Below are 23,145 nucleotides of genomic sequence, written 5' to 3'. Positions count from 1 at the left end.
AGGAGCAGAGGCTGTTACTGCACCAAAGGGGGACAAAGTCCTTATTTAATAATACCCTGGTTTTCAAAAGAAGCATTAAGCAAATGCTTGTTCATCATCTTTTATCTGTATATAATGTAGGTTGTTATACAACACCCTCTTGCTAAACATCACCTTACCCAGTGGCATGCACAGATAGCAAAAGTAATGAGCCCTTTCAAAAATGATGATTCAGTCATGGCAGGCATGAATTTAAAACTGTTCAGTGCGTATAGTTTTGTTGCCATGTCTTTTTAATATGTGTTTTTGTTACAGTGCCAGACAATGGATTAATGTTCCCAGTATTACTACTATTGCAAAATGCCAGCATAAGCAGCCTATAGCAAGCTGGCCACTGGCAAAGTAATCCTAATGTCAGAGAGAAGAGTGTGTATCAGATGACAGTGTTGTCCACTCACAGCAGACCTGTTTTCAGCAGTCAAGATGATGGGATGCTACAGTGAAAACTGCACCATTAAGAACAGAAGGACAGGAAGGAGGGAGAGAGAGAGAGAGAGCACTCAGAGGAAGACAGGAAACAGAAAAACAAACATATTGGAATAGAGGAGTAGAGGCACATTTTTCTGAGTCAATTGGGAAGTTTGAAGGTCAGCTGTGGAAAACAGTAAAAATAGGATGTTCCTGTGTCCCACACATTTGCAGTTCTGAAGAAAGAAATAGGGAAAAAAAAAACGCTAAGAAAGAGAATGAGTTGATAAGACACAAAACAAACAAACAAGCCTACAGAAATGATCAGAAGGGGAAAAAAACTAAAGGTCAGGAAAACATCAGGTGGAAAGTCAAACTCATTCAGCTTCACAAAGGCTCCATTTGAAGCTTCATCATCGTCTGAAGGGAAAATAAGGGGAGAGGAAATTGACGGAAAGAGGGAGAGAGACAGAGAGAGAGTGAGAGAGATGCAGGAGAGAGAGAGAGAGCGAGAGATGCCGTGATTTTCACACACTGTAACAGTGTAGACAGAATGACCCTTGCATGTTTACTTTAACCACTACTGAACAAAATGTACTTTTTAAATGTTTGTATGTAATGTTTCCACACCCTGCTTGCACTCGGTCGCATCTAGTTTTCACACACAGCCTTTTTACATTTTTTATACATACTGCTTTTAATTACTCATAAATACCATTCATACCTGCTATTCATACAGAACATTCATTATTTCACACTTTGTTCATTGATACTGGTGGTACAAAATGTTTGTACATACTGCTCATACCAGTCTGAAAGTGTGAATGTACACAATATTCATACATTCCATTTTTTGTGAAAAGAATCACTCAAACAAACACAGATTTTGTTATACTGGGGGGATTGGAATTAACCTTGGATATTTCAAGATGAAGTTTGCTAAATAACTACTCCCCAACAATAATTTTCCCCCCTCATTTGTAGTCTCTCGGTTGCTGTAAGTTTTATTTTTTTATCTAGTCTTTAAGGGGATCAAATACTTCTCTTCTTTATTAGAAATTCTGTGAGGCCTCTTTGACCCTTGTGCATATGACTAAGTGTGTGACTTGTGCCTTCAGCTCTGACAGTTAGCTCTCTGGTGATGATTCATAGTTTCCTAGACACCTTTTATATTGAATCTTAAAAACCTGACCTTGACCATCTTCAGACTTCTCCTAGACCTTGGCCCGCTCAGTCTTCACAGGGTAATGCTCAGTTTAGTGGCGACCTTATAGCAGAGGATACTGACCATGTGTTTTCTGAACATGGTAACCTAATTCCAAAATGCCTGGATAATAAGTGTCAAAAATCTTATTTATGTTTAACAAATTATTATATTAAAATAGAGTCTAGATTTTGATATTTTGGTTATTGAAGAATAATTAAATGAATGGCATGGGAGGGCAGGTTGTTACTGACCTGATCCATACATGTATCCCCTTAATTGTATCTTTACTCTCCTCTTCTTTGTTATTTAAATAGTGCAGACATTTTCATTAAATGGATATTATTTAACAAAGCCTTGTTTTTTTTTATCAATTGCAATGCACTTCATACTAAAGTCATCTTTTATTTTGGCTCTAATGAAACAGATTGATAATAAGCACTATATGATGTTCTGGCCTGAATATGTATGTGCTCACTTAAATTATTTTATTTGCATTTGTCAGTACCCGGTTGACTGAAGGAGGCGGACGCACACGCTATAACACAGTGACTATTTATAGAAACAAAAGATAACAAAACAGAGACATATGGACAGAGAGACTTCAACAGAAAGACAATACACAGGGAGCTAACCTGAGACCTAGACAAAGGGAGCTAACCCGGACTAAACAAGAACACGGGGAGCTAACCCGGACTAAACAAAAACACGGGTAGCTAACCCAGACTAAAGTAGAACACAGGGAGCTAACCCGGACTAATCTAGAACACGGGTAGCTAACCCGGACTAAACTAGAACACGGGAAGGTAACCCAGACTAAACTAGAACACGGAGAGCTAACCCGGACTAAACTAGGACACAGAGAGCTAACCCGGACTAAACTAGAACACGGAGAGCTAACCCAGACTAAACTAGAACACGGGAAGATAACCCAGACTAAACCAGAACACGGAGAGCTAACCCGGACTAAACTAGAACATGGGAAGGTAACACAGACTAAACTAGAACACGGAGAGCTAACCCGGACTAAACTGGAACACAGAGAGCAAAGCCGGACTAAACTAGAACACTGGAAGGTAACCCAGACTAAACCAGAACACGGAGAGCTAACACGGACTAAACTAGAACACGGAGAGCTAACCCGAACTAAACTAGAACACGGGAAGGTAACCCAGACTAAACCAGAACACGGAGAGCTAACCCGGACTAAACTAGAACACAGAGAGCTAACCCGGACTAAACTAGAACACAGGAAGGTAACCCAGACTAAACTAGAACACGGAGATCTAACCCAGACTACACTAGAACACGGGTAGCTAACCCGGACTAAACTAGAACACGGAGAGCTAACCCGGACTAAACTAGAACACGGAGACTAACCCGGACTAAACTAGAACACGGAGGGCTAACCCGGACTAAACTAGAACACAGGAAGGTAACCCAGACTAAACTAGAACACGGAGAGCTAACCCGGACTAAACTAGAACACGGAGAGCTAACCCGGACTAAACTAGAACACGGAGAGCTAACCCGGACTAAACTAGAACACGGAGAGCTAACCGGACTAAACTAGAACACGGAGAGCTAAATAGACTAAATGGTACTGACAGACAATGAGAGAAGCACAAAGAAGGAACAGACTGACCAGACCGACAAACAAAGGGAAGAAAAGCAAATGTTTAACAAAGAGGCACTAAGACAAGGGAACTTAAATATACACCACAGACACCTGAGACTGATGACAAGGGGGCAGAAATATAAATGAGACACAGATGGGGACACTGATGAGAGGGCGGAGCTAAGGCGGTACTAGGGCGGAGACAGTAACAATAACAAACAGAACCTTGTGCAAGAGCACATGGCGGAGAACAGACAAGACAGGACCAGGGCGGGACACATTCTACAAAACGACAACTTCGTTTTGAAGATAGAAATCACAGTAACACACAAAATCCCAGTTGCACTGTGGTACAAGAACTACTTTGGTGGCAGACTTTAACAAGTTGAAGGAACCATGGACAGACTCTAAGCGTATCACTGATGCGATGTTAGATAAGATTTGGGGTTGAGGGTTAATGCCTGAATTAGGAGAGGGCGAAAGAGCAGGAGAATGAAAGACAGCTGGAGGAAAGCAAGGAAGCACTGAGTCGTGGTAAGCAGGATAATAAGAGGAGAGGCAGAGATGAGAAGTGTGAAGGAGAAGAGACAGAAGGAGAAAAAGTAAAAGTGTGACGCAGGCGATGAGACATGACTCCCATGCCCAGTGATCAATCCACAAGTTTGGATCAAAGGTTTTGCTTCTCGTTAAAAGCACTTGCTCAGATGCTTTTGCATTAATTATTCATGGGACTCAAAGCGGTGGGCATAAATGTCACTGATTTGTGCACCGTGTTAAGATGTAGGGCCTAATTTATTAAAGTAATGAGATCAACATGTTTAGCAAACAGTAGCAAAGACATTGGGGAGAAAATATACAGCACACAGTGGGGGATTACTGATACTGGCCAAAGGGCTTGATTCGACTAACAGCTTAATCTTCCCCACCAAGCTTGATTATTTGTGTTCTGTGGCGGGCAAAAGGGAGGAAATGGAGAGAGAGGGAAGGGGCGGGGAGAAAGAGAAAGCCAGTGGTCCAGTGATCTGCTATGACACACACCCATGATGGCTAGCACTATGCCTGTGTGATGGGGGACTGCTGGGGCCATCTTACCCACCCAGGGAGTAAGGTCATCCTCGTATGACTAAAGCATCACCAGAGACTGAGCCAGTCTGTGTATAACAGGGCCAAGTCTAAGACCATTGATTCACTCAGGAGCCTTAATTTTGACATTTTTATTGATTCATTGATTGATTGATTTCTTACTATTACAGGGAAGGCTTTGCCAAGAAACGGATCATCATTTCGGATTTGATTAAACCAATACAGAAATGATTAGCTATGCTTCTTGGAAACTTATTTCTTACATATTACATGGAGAACATGGTCAATATAGAAAGTAATAGACAACAAATTAAATTTTTGAAGTTCAGTTTATGTTACACAAAGACATTGTGATTACATTGTACAATACATTACATCACAAAAGGTGCATCATTTGTGGTCCACGTTTCTGACAGTGAGAACACTAAATCTAATGTTATTTGCCTGATGCTGTTCGTTTTTTAATTATTTTGAAAACTGTCATTTTTGTTAATAACAGCAGACTTTTCACACAGGGTTTTAGGCTAGGGTTTTTTTCTGGTTCGAGTCAAGGCTTTACATGGACCAGTAATGAACTGTCTGAACTGACCCTGTTGGTTTTTCTGCCTAAATTGATCTTGCTTTTATATCACTTTAAACCATTTCTGTTTTGGCACTTAGTCATTAGTTATTGGAGCGAGGTCTACTGAAAGCCTTGAGGCCAGTGAGAGTATGTTGTCCAAAGGCTTTAATTGATTAATACATCACCTAATTATGGCATCCTTTTTTAAGTGTAAAATGTATGATGTAATATCATTGCTACTCTCATTAGGAATGTATAGTGTTATTTGACTCTGGTTCAAGTCGAGTAGGGTCAGGTTCAGACAGAATATTGCTGAGTTATTTTTGAGTTCAGACCAAAATTCCAGGCCAGATTAAAGCGCCAAGAGGCACAGCAGACAAGGAGTGTAACTGAGTCTTCAAGAGAGAGAGAGAGAGGGAAGGGGCAAAGAAGGGTTGAGGAGGATAAGAGGAAGGATTTAGAAGGATAAAACTGTACCTGAGAGACAGAGGAAAGAACAGAGACAAAAGAAAAAATGAGCTGGGGGAGAACGTGTGGCGGTTCAGCTTTAAAGAACAATGTTAAGTGTGTAAACACAAAAAAAATAATACAGGCCAAACACTCTACCTCTGCCATTAGCTCTCCTCTTGCTCCTTCATGCCATCATGTATTTTTCACTGCTGTGGGGGCTTTGAAGCATCAGCTCAACTTGTCAAGCCAATGAGGCACTTAAACTACACAGTGTGCAAAGAACCAAAGAGAAGAGGAACTAGAATGAGAGAGATAAAAGATGAAAAGAGGAATGCAGTTGAGCCTCTGTAATGTGAAAGGAATACCACATTACAGTAATATCGCTTTGTATTGCAACTACAGTATGCTTTGTTATATGCAGGGATAGACGAATAAAATATTTTGTCATGGTCACTCAGGCCAAAATTCATTCATTTGTATATTCATTCATTCATTTATTCATTCATGGATCCATTCATTAGAAACATGTTGTCCTGTTCAGGACTGCCTTGGGTCTGGGGCGTATCAGGAATCATTGGGTGCAAGACAGGATCTTTCTCTGAATTGACTTGTTATGTCACCACTGTGTTCAGTAAGTTAGATGTCTGGATCACTTGTAGGGACGTAGTGAACGATTTTGTTATATAAATAGGTTATCGCACTGTATTAGATATAACTGAGTGACTTACATGCCAACCCCATGAGGTATTTTACATCCAAGAAGTAGACATAAAAACACAAACCTGTGTTCAGATTTTCAAAGACATCTGCAGGAAGCTGAAAGTTGCAAGACCCACATTTCCTTAAACACAGTAATTGATGTAGAGGTGTGAGCCAGCCACTTTTTCTGAAGACAGCAGATTTTCCTTCATTCTTTATATCTCAGTAACTGCTTCTTGGCGGTTCATATCCTTTCAGACCCACATTGTTGGATCTCACAGTAGAACACCTGTGGGATATTTCAGATGTTTGTTAGGAGTCCCTTTTTCTAAGTTTAAAATACATTTTAAAACTGCTGCTTCTTCTTTTCTTGACCTAAGTGATTTCCGTTTTGCTGATTCATGTCTCCGATTGATTTATCAGGATTCGCTCATCCAGGACTGCTGAGGATTCCCATAGTGTGGAAAACGGATTTGTTAGTGTGCTCTTCTTCATGTTGAGACCTTCTGTAATAGGGATTTTGCAAAGGTCAATATTGCAATAATGATTAACAAGTGATATATTGTACTGCTCTAGACGGAGTGAGAGAGTGAGGCCAGAGGTGCAGGAGAAGCCACAGTGGAGAGAGAGCACCGTTGCGGAGGGAGAGATAGAGGGAGGGAAAGATGGAGGGATGGCCAGCAGAGGTGTAGTGACCTAGTTTAGAAACAGAGGGAGGATGTGTTTAATAGGGGAGAGAGCGAGAAACAGAGGAAGATGCAGGAGCACTCTGGCAGGCGGCCATGTTGGATTGTCTGGTTTCCGTGGAGACGGATTATGAGGAAAACAGATATGTTGGATTTGATGACTGCTTACTGATACACTTCTTTCCCAAGTGTGCACACACTTTTGCTTACTCACAAACTCTCACACGGCTTTGATGTTTTTAGCCCTGTCTCTCTCTCTCTCTCTCTCTCTCTCTCTCTCTCTCTCTCTCTCTCTCTCTCTCTCTCTCTCTCACACACACACACACACACACACACACTTTTTGGGTTGCCATATTTCATGCATATCAGTGAGCCATTAGTTCCCACAGGCTGAACACTTTCAGACATGCATCATTGGACCCCTGAGGTGACTGTCTATACGCCTGTGTAAATTACACTGGGTTTCTCCCACTTGCGTTGAAGTGCATGCGTGTGTGTGTGTGTGTGTGTGTGTGTCACTAATATGATGATGCTAGGTGGCATCATTACTCCTCTGGACCTTCACCTTTCATGATCCTTTCTTAAGTTTTTTAAATCTTGACAGATATACTTTCATACTATACATGCTTTGTCTTTGTTCATTCTACTGGGAATATGCATACTATACTGGTGGCTGTTGGTCAAATATAATATCTAAATTTGTCCCAGTGGTTTAGATTAGGATTTGGATTGTATTAACAGCTGATCCTGTATCTGTGCAGAGCTGGGCAGTATAAACTTGGGGAGACACAAACACACAAATACAATGGTTTACAGCAGTGTTTTTTGTCCTCATCCAAGCAAGAATTTAGTTGATGACCTCTCACTAGAAATGCCATTAAAGAAAGTTCTGCAATCTAAGAATGCCACACTTGCAAAATCACAAAAAAATGACCATAACACTTCGGCTGAGGTTACCATGCTTCAAAGCCAAGGCTGTTGCGTAGGAAGCATGCATTTGTCAGTTAGTGCGTCACTGAAGGCTGTCCTGTTTTTAAGGTTCTTTGAAAGTAGCCGACGCACTCTTCATTTCTTAGAAATTGAAGGACTCAGCTGGTGGATTTAGGACCATCGGTCTTCCACAGAACCATTTGAAAAGGGCAGACATACCTATGACACAGATGTTGTGTTGCTGTGGCACCAGAGTTTGTAGTAAAAATTGAATTTGTAAAACTGTTTATGGATTCTGCTTTGTTGTCATTGACTTACATACCACAGACTGCAGTACAAACTGTATCTGTGGCAAGGAAACATCTAAATTCTATAGCGGAGAGTTTCAATACCAGTTCAGCTCAACTGGTCATTATCAGCCACTTCATGAACTGGGTCAAGTGTATTGGGGGCAGAACACAACTACAGTACAGTGAGTACTCAAGTCTGGAGTTAAAGATAAAATGCTTCTAAATAATACCCAATAAAGACTTGCTGGATGCATATGGATAAATAAATGTTATTTATTTAATGCTGCTGCTTTTTTTAAATTGAACCCATAATGTAATTGTTTTCTTACTAATGTAACCTATAGCTGTATTTCACTTTAAATTGTTTATAGGGGCTTGAATAAACAAACATTATTCAATAAAGTTGCTGTAGTTCGGTTCACTGATTGATTAGAAATATTTTTACTAATTAGTCGTAATATCCTCAAAACTGACAAACACCCATCTTTTGTCAGAATGCCAGAAGCAATCTTCCATTTTTGTGACAAATTCTTATGAGCAGGAATGAAACGTTAACGAGTGATCCTCTAAGATGTTGCTGGAAGGGGGGCTATCTGCAGTGACTCATTAGCTCCTCACCGTTCGTCTGCGTTGCCAGATCAGTCTCTTTTCTGCACATTTTGCACTAATTGGACGAGAGGAATAGAGCAGGCAGAATACGAGTCTTCAAAGGTCCTGCCTCCTCCTATGAACATCATTACATCTGTTACAGGCCCCAAGAGGCAGCCTCACAGCACTGAGCTTAGTTAAAGAAACTTTAAACAGGAACATTCGTTTAAACTGAGATAGGATCAAGCTCATTTTTTTATTAGGGCTTTAACAAAAGGCACATTATCAAAATGCAATATTTAAAGTGGCTTTTATGATTTGATAGGGTTCATTTTAGATTTTTTTAAAATGTTTTGTTATTATTATTATTATTATTATTATTATTATTATTATTATTATTATTATTATTATTATTATACCTTTGGCCCAGTTATAACATCAGGGCTGCAGATAATACTGATAGCATAGTTTACAAAAGTCAGTTTACTTAAATACTTGAAAAAATAAAATGACTTCAGGCGCAGCACAGACAATGATTGTTATTTATTTTGTAATTCTGTTTTGTTAGTTTTGTCAGAAATATTTAAAATTCAACTTACAGTCCCAGCATACATGCAATTCCTGCGTAAAGAGAGCAGAATAGCATGTGTTCGTGTACCAATGTGTTCATGTTCCTATGTTTACATTATGAATGGATGTCCACTGCATTAAAAGCATCCGTATTTGTGTTTACTTTATAAACTTGTAATGAAAGCCATTCATCTGTATCAACTCTTTTCATTTGACTGATGGGCCTTTTAATACGACAGCACACACACTGGGCCAATCCAATTAAGCCAAAAGGTCACACATTCGGAGAGCGTTTTTTCAACTGTCAGCCACTTTGCAGTCCCTGTAGAAAAAAGCTTTTTATGAAATGCCGGACACTTGGCCTGCACTTTAGGGTTCATTGTAACAGCGGTTTCATAATTCCAGTCTTAAATAACTCTTCCATGATGCTCAAAACAATTTAGTGTGACGGTGCGTCCAACTCTTATTGGAATAATTTGGTATTGTGTGCATGTTGACTTCTTTTGAGCTGTGTCCTCAAAGTACTCCCTGACATTTTAACGAAGATCAATTCATATAAAGTCATATACAAGACGGAAGGGCTATCAGCAGTTCATGTGTGAGTGGTCGCTTGTTTTTTTTTTGTTTTTTTTTCTCCCCTTAAGGCTTTTGTGCAGGTGTAATTGGCAATAAATCTACAGGAGGCAGTGGACGGGGTAACAGACGTATATGGCCACACTTTAACCAATAGCCTGTACAGCAGGAGGCCAGAATGAAGACAAAAGACAGAGATAGAGGTGGAAAGATAAAATAAGAGGGAGAGAGGCAGATAAAACGACAGAGTCAAAGAGATTTGATGAAAGAGACATAAGGTCAGAAGCTGGTGTTAGAAGGGATGACTTGGAGCTGATTACACAAATGCCTATGCCTGGTTGAGGACAGAGCTGGACGTTCATGGTGAGAGAAGCATTTGAAAGGATGGGAAACGAACACAGAGCATGAGGATAAGGAGGGGTGTCCTGGTGTGCTCTGGCAATGGAATAATGAATATAATTGGACCCTCGCTGCTTTTATGAAGAGGGCGACATTCTATCATCATTATTTCCGACTTTTTCTTTTTTTTGCCTATCCACACTTGATTATGGGCAACAGGAGACTGGGTCCTTTTCTTGTGTAACTTGGGGCATAACTAATTGGCTGAAAGATGGTCAGAGTAATTGCATCATACTTGATCAATAAGATCTGTTCATTGAGCCCAGAATAAGATTGTTATTGACTTGTGATTGGACAGCCGAGCACAGATCTTTACTGTTCTCTGTCTCATTGATTCTGTCTGACAAAAAAATGTTATCTAAAAAGCAAGAGGGAGGGTAGAGGTAGTAGAAGCAGTAAATCCTGATTGGCATTAATGATTGGTCAAAATACACTCTGAGGTTGTTAACACCCAAAATTAATGCGTTTCCTGTCCAGATCAGGCCTGGGTGTTCTGTGAAAATATTAATTTGCAATTTTCACTGAAACATGCTCTTCTGTGAAAGGCACATCTACATTTACAGTTCCCTGCAAAAATGTTAATATCACTGTTCTAATTATATGGCTTTACATGTGAAAATAAATCGACATACCCTTTATAGAGAACAAAATATAAAATTTGTATTCAAATTCTTATTCTGCTTATATGTTTTATTTAACATATTTTACTACTAGAACACTACTGTAAAGATGTTTTCACTCGTTGCTACCAGTGTATAATAAGCTGTCAAATATAAGGAGAAAAAGAAAAAACATTCAACAAAGGCAATAGAAGTGCTTTTACTGTGCAGAGGATGTTTACGACAAGTGAGAGGTATCAGGACTTGTGTAATTGTATGTGGATTATAGGAAGCACATTCCATTTACACTTGTGGTGACTGTGGTCAGGATCCATCTCTGACCACCTCCTAATAAAATCCAATCTCAGTGTGTCCTGGATGTGTTTACACTTGGCATTCCATGAATCCAAATGTAATCCGGTCAAACCGAGGCTGACCAAACCCTTTGTGCAACAGTATCCAAACACCTCATTTACTGAGTTCAGCTACCACAAAGATGCAGTAGGAATTTATTTAAATGTTTTTGGTTTGTTTTGTATTTTGAATTCTTTACATTGCAGTTGCAGTCAATAAGTGAATGTCTGTGGAAATCTGTAAGATCCCCCTCCAGTCTTTTCATGTATACTATATGAATTGATTAAATGGCCTATCTGATGGTCTTTCTATCTCACGTTCTGCCCAGTTTTCAGGTTCTGCAGCCTACAGTAGATTTCATGTGCGCAAATGTTACACAGACATTGTCACACACTGCGCAAAAATACTGCTGAAAGCTAATGAGCTAGCTGCACAAGAATGGCAGATAAAGTTTCACCAATACTTGCAATAGATTATACTACTAAACAAAGGAAACAAACAGGTTTCTGCGCTCCTTTTTCTACTCCTTTTTCTTATGGACTCTGCTGTAGTCACACAGTCCATGTTCAAGTGTTTTGGTAGTTTATTTTGGCTTTGAAAGAATGGCTGAATGCAGGGATGGGGTTTTTAAAGCGAAATCTGGCTTTAAATTACACACAACAGCCACTGAATGACACCATTTACAAAAGTATTGGACATTAACATGCATAGAAATAGATTTGTGATAAATCAGCCCAAAATCAACTTGCCCAGTGACAAGCATTAGATAGAGGATGAAACCCTCCAGCTACTGGCTAATGAAGCAACGGAGGTACATTTTCTCAAGTGATGAAGTTTCATCCACTATCTTTTGATATGAGTTGGAGTGGAGTTTGAAATTCAGAAGTAACAATCCATGTGAACCATATGGCAGAATTCATTAAAACCCACTCAGCAGTGTTCTAAGATAAGCAAGTGTTTACAGACATTGAGGACAACAGCATGTGTTATATGTAATTTAACATACAACACTGTTGATCATTTGTCATGTGCGCTGTTCCATTTCCCAGTTTAATACTAACAGCAGCACTAACCCTTATAATATTTTATAACATGGTACTTTGTACTGCTGAAGCAACAATTGAAAAACTCTGTATAAATATTGTATGTTGGAAGGATCCTTCTTCAGTATTGCTGCTGTGTCTGATCCACTCGCAATGCCACAAACACACCACTGCTGAGAATGATCCACCATCCAAATAATACCTGCTCTGTGCTAGATCTGTGGGGGCCCTGACCACTGAAAATGTGAGCTAGCCATGTATGAAATACAGCTTTATAATATGTGAAGCTGATAAAATGGACAGTGACTATAGAAACTAAAGAAGTGACTTTAATGTTATGGCTGATTTAGTGTATGTAGGGCACCATTTAAATAAAAGCCATAATCTTTGTTTATAATCCAGAAGCCAATGTAATTACAGTATTTTGTTGCTGTTCCTTACATTTCCTCTTTAAGAGGGAGAGGGAGAGCGCGAGAGAGAGAGAGAGAGAGAGAGAGAGAGAGAGAGAGAGATTAACAGAAGCAAAGGTATTCTCTAAATTAATGTCAATATTATCTGCTTCATGCTTCATACATTCTCAGTGTCATTATTTGGGATCTTTTTAGCATAATTTGAAAATGCAGCCTCTTCCATACTTTACCATCGGTTTGCCCTTTAGCAGGCCATGGTAAATGCCAGAGCAATAAGGGTGTAAAAACTAAAGTGAAACTTTCAAAATGAAAACTTCCTTGCCTTCTCCCTCTGTTTATCCTTGGGCTTTTGTCATCCTGTACTTCTCAGGTACACTTAACACTTGTTGCAAATGTGTGTGTGTGTGTGTGTGTGTGTGTGTGTGTGTATGTTGTGTGCTCTTTTAGCACTGCCATATTAAGTTAGTCTGACTTATTCTATGACCTCTGCTGTAGGCCCCACTGATTGTTATTGTGATATCTGCCTGAGCCATACAGATTTTGCTAAAATATGTTGCAATATGAAGCTGTAACAAATCCCTATATATGTGTTTTTTTCATGATGAAAACATTTTCTTTTTTTATGAATTGACGACTGTCCAATAATATGTATAATTTTCATCATGTCTATATACATTATTCACAATTCATATATTTTCATTTCTCATTTCATTTGTGTATCTGGACCATCTACCAACCGAGACATTTTTTAATTTTTTGTGGGCTGCCAAAGTCAGAAAACACGGAATCTAGTGAGCTGTTCTGATTTTGACCTCCTTCTGACCTCAGGAGGAGACACGTACGTTTCCAGTGCTCAACCTCATCTGAATATTTCTGATCAAAGGGCTGGACACACATTTATATAGGTTTGCAAAGAATATGCTTAAACATGTAAAATAGAACAGAGAAGGAACAGAACTGAGCCAAATTGGCAGAAATGAGTGCTTCTGCATCTTTCTTCTCACTGCTGCATGCACAAGTGTAAGCATAGGCTTATTCTCGCTTAAAAGTATAGGTCCTGGAACAAGCGGTTCTGTACAGGGCAGTTCAGACAGGGGGGAAATGGGACTATGTTTCTTGATCCTTGTGTTGTTTTATTGTTATTTGGTGTTAGCCATTTGGTTAAGAGCATAGGGAACATTGGTAATTTGTCAAAAAGAAGTATATTTATCCCCCTATATTGTTTTCCTAATTTGACCTCTGAAACCATTTCTGAGAGCCCAAGGTGAAATCCATCTGCTTCACATTGTATGTTGCTTGATACAATTGCAGTGGTAACCTTGTTGTTCAGTTCAGCTTTTAAATACCCTTATATATAGAATCAGTTTTCTAATATTGTGTATAACTAAGTACACATATTTTAGCATGAAATTTGATTAACTGCAGAAAACACTTAATTACAATGTAATATTCTAAGATTTGCCATCTTTATTTTTAATGAATTCCATAGACAGAACATGTAGAAATAGGATCATAATTGGTATTCATTCATATCATGCAGCCTCAAGTATGTGCACAAAGACACACAATGCCTAAATCCCAATGGTAACACTTCTCTAGACTTTACCCTTTAAAGTTTATCTTCTTCTTGTGCAGGTGTTTCGAAGTGCAGAGGGAATGGGCATTCGCTTGGACAGTGCTTCTGCATTCCAGGGAGCAGTCATATCCCCACATTATGACTCCCTGTTGGTCAAAGTCATTGCCAGTGGAAAGGATCTGCCCACAGCGGCCAGTAAAATGCTTCGAGCCCTTGCAGAGTTTCGCATTCGTGGAGTGAAGGTAAGGCTTCAGCTAAGCTGCGGCTCTGCTCTACAATCTGGATATGTAAAATACATGCAGTTGAGGCATGATGTAGATTTTCCCAGCTGCATAGTAATGTTTATCATTTTTAAAATGTTCATTTGCTTTTACTTCCTTTAAAATATATCTCCTTTATATTTTCATTAAGTTTAACGATTAGCTCTTGTTTTGTTTGTTTAATTAATGTCAGTAATTATCGAAGCTGCAGTACTAGATATTGACCAATGAAATGATAAAGTTCAAAGTGTATGATTTTATATGCAATACAGATTATGAAGAATCCTTAAAACTCTAAAACAATTCTTATGCACTGTAAATACTGACAAGAACTTCATCAGGATGATAGACTTGTCTTGTTGACAGTCAGGTCTCTATGAACATCAGTGCCACTTTTCTGTTGTTCACATATGTCAGGCTATTCACACTTCACTGAAAGCTCCAAGGCAGTTTCCTGTGTTTGTAGGACACGTCGTGTGGATGTCACAATAGGATTTTTTTAGCATTACTTTTAGCATCATTCCCTTCACTTTTGCCATCATTGCTCACACATACACATCAGAAACCTACTCATACTCAAAGAAACATGTACTTTTGTAATAAAGCTAAACTGACACAACAGAAGATTCCGTCTTCAGCAGAGGAGGGAATTCCACTTCTTATTTCTCCAAACTCAGTTTTATTGTGTAACAGTTATTTACCATTTCTTTATAAGCATGTTTTTACCATTTATATCATGTTTAAATGGAGGGTAATACTATTTCATGTTTATGATTCTCAAGTGTGTACAAATATAAGGCCATATTTTCACATATCCAATCCACTTTCCAATCCCAAGAACTGTATGATCACACATGTGATTATTATTCAAAAGACAAAACTCCAGTTTTCTCACTATGATTGGAATGTATAAGTCTAAATATCTTTAAGTTTTAATTACATCACTGTGGACCAGTAGCTGGAGTGAAAATAGCATAATAACATCACTCCCACAGGGCCCAGGCTTGGTCTTGTAAATAGATCTGTGGACAGCCATGAGGTAGATGTGGATTAAAGTAGCTGATAACAGACCTGTATACAGCTAGAAAAAACAAACAAAAAAAACGTAACAAAGTTAAATTTCAAAACTCATGAAGGCAGAGCCGAGAGTACCTTGTGTTCCCATAAAAGGACCAAACTGTCTTTATCTAATGGCTGTAGCCTCTTAAACAAAGCTGTTGGATGGATCTCTGTCACTTCAGAGTACAGAGTTCTTCTCTACAGCTTCATACCAAAGTGCTTTTACCCCTCTAACCCACACTTAACATTGACCATGGTGACTTTAGGCTCTTGTGCAGCTGCTAAAGAGTGACAAAGTGTCCCATTTTGTTACAGATTTATTTATGTAGCTGAACATCAGTGTCCAGAATAGGTACAGCTATAAGAAGCCAAATTCCCTCACAGTAAGCAATGTCTACAAACATTTGGACATTGGAGTGTATTTCTCAGTATCGAAAGCGTTTCGGAGGCATATGGTTTCAGTTCTTTTTGTTTAGTTCTCTTCTTTTGGTTCTTTTTAACTCATATACTTTATATTTTATAGCTCACTTTTACTAGAAAATTCATTAAAATTGCCTTCTGTACTTTTATGTATTTTTTTCTCTCATCAATTTGTTTGTTTAAATTGCTGTTTTGCCACTTGCTAAAGAGAGAGAGACAGACAGTGCTAGTCTTTGAAGTATCTTGACTATCTAAACAATAGCGACTTTCTCTCTGATAGGCTCTTTGGCTTTGTAGTAGCTTTGAAAAATCCACTGACTCACAAGAGAATGAGGATTCAAATTTTTAAGATGCTTTTTTTTTGGTGTGTGTATTTGATGTGATGTGTTGATGTAGAGGGTAGTGTTGAGATCCACAGATGCTAGTTGTGTGAGGTAACTCTCAGAGGAACTTATTGATCGAGAAGGTGTTACACCCTTTGAACGCTTTGTGTTGTATTATGCAGTTGATTAGGAGACTGGAGAGTTGAGTGCTTTGTTGCAGGGCTGTTTGTGGTTGATCTATAAAGCTGTGATACATTATGGTTATTCATCATGCAGCCGGCACTGTGGATATTCATCACCCACTGTGAGCATGGTGGTAGGTCTTCTTCTACTGTTCCTTCTTGACGTTAAGATAAATGCTTTTGGAGATGCAGCCTTCATTAGCTAAAAAAAACATGTTTTTTTTAAACAAGCTGTGGAATTCTGTAGTTTCAATGCTTTCTGTTGTAACAACATTGGTGCTCATAAGTCATAGTGCTTATATTTTATTATGATTGGGATTCCTGTTTCTAAACAGCTTTTGTTCAGCATTTACTGGCTCAAATGCACCTGGCCACATTCATCTGTTAATTGCCAGATATGGTAGCTGTGTTTTTGCATGGAAATTGCCAAAATATAATGGCCATTGCATTTCCAGATATTGGAATTGGACAGCCCTGATGTCAAATAAACAATTTTAAATCTGCTTATCCTACTGTTTTTGTGAAATTAATGGTATCAGTAGCTGGGTTATCTTTTTGCAGTGAAACTTTATTCTAAATATTATACATTGCTGTAAGTATTTGATAGCATTTGTCTACAAAAGCATTACAGGGGTCAGACCCTGATATGGATTGATACAAGATTTTACTAATTGTAATTGGACATGTACAAACTTTTGGAAATTTAAAAATATTCTTTCAAAACAGTTTGAAGCATACACACATGTCAAATATTGAAGTTAAGCTTGTATTGTTTTTTACTTTTAAAATTGAATGTCAGTGTTTCAGCATGGGTGCCATTTTGCTCTCTATATGTAGCCAGGTTGAGGGTATATCTTGGACATCTTTGGACACGTGATTCACAACTAGGGAAATAATATTTGACTCTTAATATTAATCATCTCATTTGTCAGGGTCTATTGTAAACGACAATGGCAAGTGTGCAAGGTACACTGTGTCACATGCAAAGACAAATTAGTTTCCTGTTGTAGTGTACTGGAGAAATAACTCTTATCACAGCATGTGAATCTAATTAGACAGTTTGAATGCCTTCACTCCTGTCCTCTAGCTGCACTGTTGTGGAATTTCTGCCATCTCCAGCCTTTCTCCTGGATATGCTCATTAGTTCTGTTGTACTGTGTGTGTGTGTGTGTGTGTGTGTGTGTTAATACAAGAGCTGCTGCTGACCTGAGGATCACTCGAACTGTTATATGCCTACGCACCAACAAAAAGTGGGGAAAATAGATTTTAGGGAGTTGAGAGGAGGGGTACGGGCAGGAAAAAGAGCGATGGAGGGAGATGGTAACAGTGAGTGACGTGAGGTGGTAGTGCCCATAGCAACTGTCACCATTGAACATGTCTCTCTGAAAAGATGCACTGGTGGCTGTTTTATATATGTGTGTGTGTGCGTATGTGTGGGCATGTGTGCTAGCATGCGTCTGTGGTGCTGTTCTGTGTTTTTTCTGTGTGTAGACGGACACAAAAAATCTGCACTAGGCTCATGGACCACCAAGCCAATGAATTGCTACAGAAATTGCAGACAGAATTGAACTATTATAGTAACCTGTTTACTGTGTATACACTGTGAGCCCAAAAGTTTGTAGACACACCTTAGGATTAGTGAATTAGCATGTACAAACTCATTTAGTTATGCACACTATGTTTGAATATTCTGGAGCAGCTATACATAAATTTAATATATTTAATAACACTAGATGTTGACTAGAGGAGCAAAACTGTTTGGTGAGCAATGGAACTTGCTCAGTCCTATGGGATGTTCTCTAGAGTTATAGGGTGAGCACAATCTGCAATAGATTTTGTGAATGAGAACTGATTGTCCTACACCAGTACTAACTGCACTGCAAGCACACGGTGTGGCAACACTCTCAGGGGAAAAAAAAGAGCCACACATACTTACTAATAGGCATCATTTAACTTAGACTGTGAATACCCCAGCAACTCTATTCAGCATGCCAAACCATCCACAGCCTGCCTAACTAAAGTAAGTAAAAGTGCTTGAGTTTCTGACTTTATTATTTATTCTTCTATTGTTTGTAGCTGGAAAATAGCACACCGAATTGTGTGAAATCAGCCTGTTGTTATCATAATTTGTTTATTAGTCTATTATTGTAGTCTATTTTTAGCTTTATTAGGCAGTTAGTAGCACCACTGGTCTTTCTTTTGGTTTGTTTCGATTAACTTTGAACTAACTAAAACGTCATTATCCTTTCAGGCCTTGTTAAGGTTTGCTGTGTGATCATGCAGTGAAAGGAAGAAGGGGTATCTTAAAAGAACACATTCTAAAGAAACACTCAAAGAGGAAAAGTTGAAGAGGCATGTGTTGCTCATTTTGTGTTTTTTAAAATGTTTTGATTGATTGGCAGTCATGATAAATGCCTTCTATCAGTAATTCAGAGGACTATCGCCATTCAGGCCTACTGTGGATCCTCATCTTTCCCTCTGTAGTTAGCCAGATTGAAGATTTTTATCATTCCATCTTGCTGAACCACCTCCGTCTTTTTCAGGCTTTGATCACTCATGTTTGTTATTAGGATTGCTGAAGTGCCCTTTAACAGAACTCATGTTGACAGCCGCTCTTGCTTTTGATTCTTATGTTCTCTAACAGTTGCTTTGGGTAAAAATGAATTTGTAGTGTCTGTCTGTTATGAAAACTGATACTTGAGAGTACATCAAATCTTTTTCGAAATAATACTCCAGCCACTCATTCTTTCTTCCTCTTGACTCTAAAATGTATTATTCCTTTCGTTTAGTCATCATTTTTCTTCAATCCTTTATTGTTAGCACAGCCACTGGCAGTAAAGCCATATTTTAATATGGCAGCAGCAAACTATGAAGTCCTGTGAGGTCTACAGAAATGTTGTCACTGGCCGTCTCATTAGATCTTGTACTGGTAACATTAATATGACATTTGGCAAATTCCAACAAAATCTCATTTTATAAGTAGATCCAACTACACAGGCTCTGGGTCTAAAGCAGGAGAGTGAAAGACTAAGTATATATTTTCTTTTTAATTCAAACAGTTGTGATCAATATTTGCACACATGTTAAAACTAATTTTTTATGGTTAAAATGTGCATTGGGCAATGGGCATCGTTGACCCCTTATACTGTTGTTGATGTTGTTGCCTGCACATTGGAAAAGGTTAAAATGTATCAGAGTGTACAGAAATGTTACTGGGTTTTTTTTCATACCTCCTACACAAGCGTTTCGGGTCATTGAACATCTCCTGTTTCATCACAATATCTGGAATGTGTCATAAGCAGCAATGCAAAGCTGGATTTGAGTTTCTGTGCCTGACCGTGACATGTACACATCTCATTCCACACTGTCTGTGTGCTGCCCTGCTGTCTGAGACCCTAGCGTCAGTTCACAAGAAAATAAAGAAAAGGTCATTCAGTGCACAGGCATATTTTCATCTTTACGTGCAAGACCTTTAAAAACCATTGACATAAATAATTTACTGCAATAATACTTTAATAAGATCTGATTTGACCTCTATATCTGGGTCTGTTGATGGGTGACTCTTGTGTCGGAAGCCTTGCTTTGTAGTTTCAGAGTAGATGCTGAATAATCCACAATATTTACTAATACGGCTGTCACAATGACTTGATTAAAGCTGATTACTAGGTTAAGGATAGCTAAGTTCTATGCACTTTTTCAATTAAAGGGCAGCGAGCAGTTGGTAGTTTGAATGATGTTGTTGATAGTGCATGTTTTAAAATTTTGGACCAAAAATAAGAAACAGGTTGCAATGGCCCTCATAGTTCTTTCTGCATTTGCATATTTATCACACTTAATGGTTGTGGTTTTCCTATGGGTGCTCGGGTTTCCTCCTACAATCTAAAACCACGTTTGTAGGTGGATTGTCTTTATGACATAACCCTCTGTTATGAGTGTGTGAGTGAATGGTTGGGTGTGTGATGCCCTGTGGTGGACTGGCACCCAGTCCAGGGTGATTTCTTGCCTCGTGCCCAATGATTCTGCACTGGAATCACAACAACCTTGAACAGATGTAAATGAATGAATAAAAAATAGTCGCTATATGCTTTAAATAAAACATAGATTTTCTTGTACCAAATTGCAATATCCATGCATTTATAACACCCAAACAGATGCTAGCATTGCAGTATTTTGTCATTTATAACTCAAACCGAAGACCTAGCTCTAATACAACCATTGTAGTAGTTTCCAAAGGCTGAGCTTGCCAATAGAAATGGTGTTTGGCAACATCATCAGTAGTGCTGGGCGATATGAGCGCAAATCAATATCACGATTAATTGTACATTTTACCACAATTACGATTAATGAACAATTGTTTAGTTTTTGTATTTTTCACCCTCATAGTTCAGTGACGAGGCTTGTACTGTAAATATGCTTGAGTATTAAAGCTGGGATATTTTTTCTAACGTTGCCGGGAGCTTGTTCCTCTCATCTTTTTTGAGCATTGTTTATATTTGATGTGTGATTGTGCTTTGATCACTGAAACACTGTTTTTTTCTCCATGTTTACATTTGACTTCTTTTTGTTCAGTGTCATCTTAATTATAGTCAAAACACAGTACGTTCAAACCACAGATGTTTTGTTTTGCTTTGGTACCAGCTGCTTGAATTGCTTGTCAGCCTTGGCTTTGGGGTTGCTTCCATGTGGCAGAATCATGTGACTACAGCTTGGTAGCGTGGTTTTAAAGGGACAGTATATGAACACGCATTGGGGACATAAAAGAATAATAAAAAAATCAGTAAAAAAAAAATGATATAATCGATACAAACAATATTATGACGATTTCAATTAATTTTTGATTAATGGCCCTGTCCTAATCATCAGCCATATTTTTGGGGCAGCCAAGTGAGTAGAGCCAAGGAGAGTAGAGTAGAGCAGGTACCTCATATTGATTAGAGTGTAATATACAGCACACAGGGATGCAGTACCCTGTAACATTGTTTTACATTGAACGCACCCTTTTTTAATTAACAGTTCTAACACATACATTATTAAATAAGGAATTTATGCATTCACAACTTTTAGGGATCTAATTGCAGTATGGTATGTGCTCTGAATTGCACAACACTATAGAGACTGCTGTGGGTCGGTTATGCAGCAGTGTGGTTATGTGTGCTGAAGCTCTGAGTTTATAGCACAGCTCTCTGCAGTTTTGAGTGAGACTAGGAAACTGGGAAAGTGCAGCTTCTTCTCTTCTCCACTGTCAGTCCTTCATAAAAGATGAGCAGCTCCAATAGTATGGAGGATGTGGAGGATGAGGATGCTGGGCATAAGGGGAACAATGTCACACTGAAGGACTGGGAGAAAAGAGAATGGATTGAGACAGACAATAATGTGACCCAGAGATGGTCTGATGACCATGGAGTGTTTGACACTGAGGAACCAGAACATCTCCATTTGAAGGCTTTTAGAGCAGTGGGTTTTTACATTGGTCCTACACTTTCAGGTTTGCTTCAGTCTCTTGCTTGAATAGGTTCAATGAAACGTGACATTGGAACCAGAAAGGGAAAATTGGTGGAGAAATATAGGGGATGGAATAAAGGGGAGAGGGATTCAAATGAAGGAGAGAAAGTCCAGCAGAGTAGATCTTTTTGCAGGATGCGTCCTAATGTCTCCTTGCACCATAAAGCTCTAATCAAATAAAGCACTATTCCTTCTGTCTCTCGCACCATTTATATTTGAGCTTTTTCTCATTCCTCGTTCTCGCTATTTCTTTGTCAATCTCACACTCTTTTTTTCTCTCTTGTTCTCTCTCTCTCTGTCCTTCCTGATCCTTCATTTTCTCGTTCTCATTCTTCATTCTCTTTTTCATTGTTCTTTCTGTGTATGTGTTCTAAATGTCTCTTCCAGTGCAGTCCAGAGGGACAAAATGAACAGGTGAAACTCATTGCGAGTTACTAATGAAGACAATAACATATAAAAACTTGCTGCTTCACTGTTCACGCAGCCCCTTTACGTGAATGAGGACACTCTGAAATCCAGCAGAGGCAGTGAGTAACACTATGACGCCTCTGAACCATAACTTGGGCCTATCCACGCAGTATTAATCAACCCGAGCATCGGAATCACGTGAGCTATACGTAAATGAGATTATGCGAGCCTAATGATTCAGATAATGCGAACTAAATGACTCGAAAGGCTGCAAACAACGTGAAGGAAGGGATTCACATCATATGAAATGAAGTGGCTACATCATTGATCATATCTTTCATTTTAATGGTGAGTAATAGATTCACTTGCTCCATTCATTCAAACAAGTGATTTGTACCAATTACCGTTATATATACACAGCACAAACAGCAGGATTGAAATATGTCGAGCGTACACTCCCTGATATTATTTGGAACCTGTATGACTTCTGTACAACACAGAAACTGATGTAAAAAGAATTGTTGAGTGAAAAAATCAGGTTTACACAGTTTTCCCCTGTAAAACAGATAATAGTTTATGAACCAGGAGATATTCACGGCTTCAAGTATAGTTTTGTTGCTTGAGGGTTTTTGATATGTTTGAACTACAGAGCTAATCTCAGATAGGCCTGTGTATATTTGACATTGACATACTGCTATCTATAAAACATGACTGTGGTAGGAAATTCAGATTTTTAGGGGCTTCTATATTATGTCACAGTGTCAGACACCACATAAGCAAGTCTGTTTGAGATTATGTAAAAACTGGAAACGGTTTGAGTGAAGTATGTGGTGTGATATTCAGTTTGCACAAAGCAGAGTGGTAGACTGAGCTCCTACTGTTATGTTCGATGTGTAATTTGTCAGAAACC

General features: G+C 38.8%; 1 protein-coding gene across 1 annotated transcript in view; it reads left to right on the top strand.

Moving 5' to 3' along the window:
- pcxb (pyruvate carboxylase b) overlaps positions 1 to 23,145 on the top strand; it is a 231,877-nt gene that overhangs the window by 86,881 nt on the left and 121,851 nt on the right. The window contains exon 10 of the mRNA XM_066680927.1: positions 14,141 to 14,323. Within this exon, the coding sequence (XP_066537024.1) occupies positions 14,141 to 14,323 (183 nt within the window). The remainder of the gene's footprint in view (positions 1 to 14,140; positions 14,324 to 23,145) is intronic.

This window comes from Hoplias malabaricus, chromosome 9, assembly GCF_029633855.1.
Source record: "Hoplias malabaricus isolate fHopMal1 chromosome 9, fHopMal1.hap1, whole genome shotgun sequence".
Taxonomy (NCBI): domain Eukaryota; kingdom Metazoa; phylum Chordata; class Actinopteri; order Characiformes; family Erythrinidae; genus Hoplias; species Hoplias malabaricus.
Note: the sequence above shows the minus strand (reverse complement) of the source record. Positions and strands in the feature narration are given on the sequence as shown.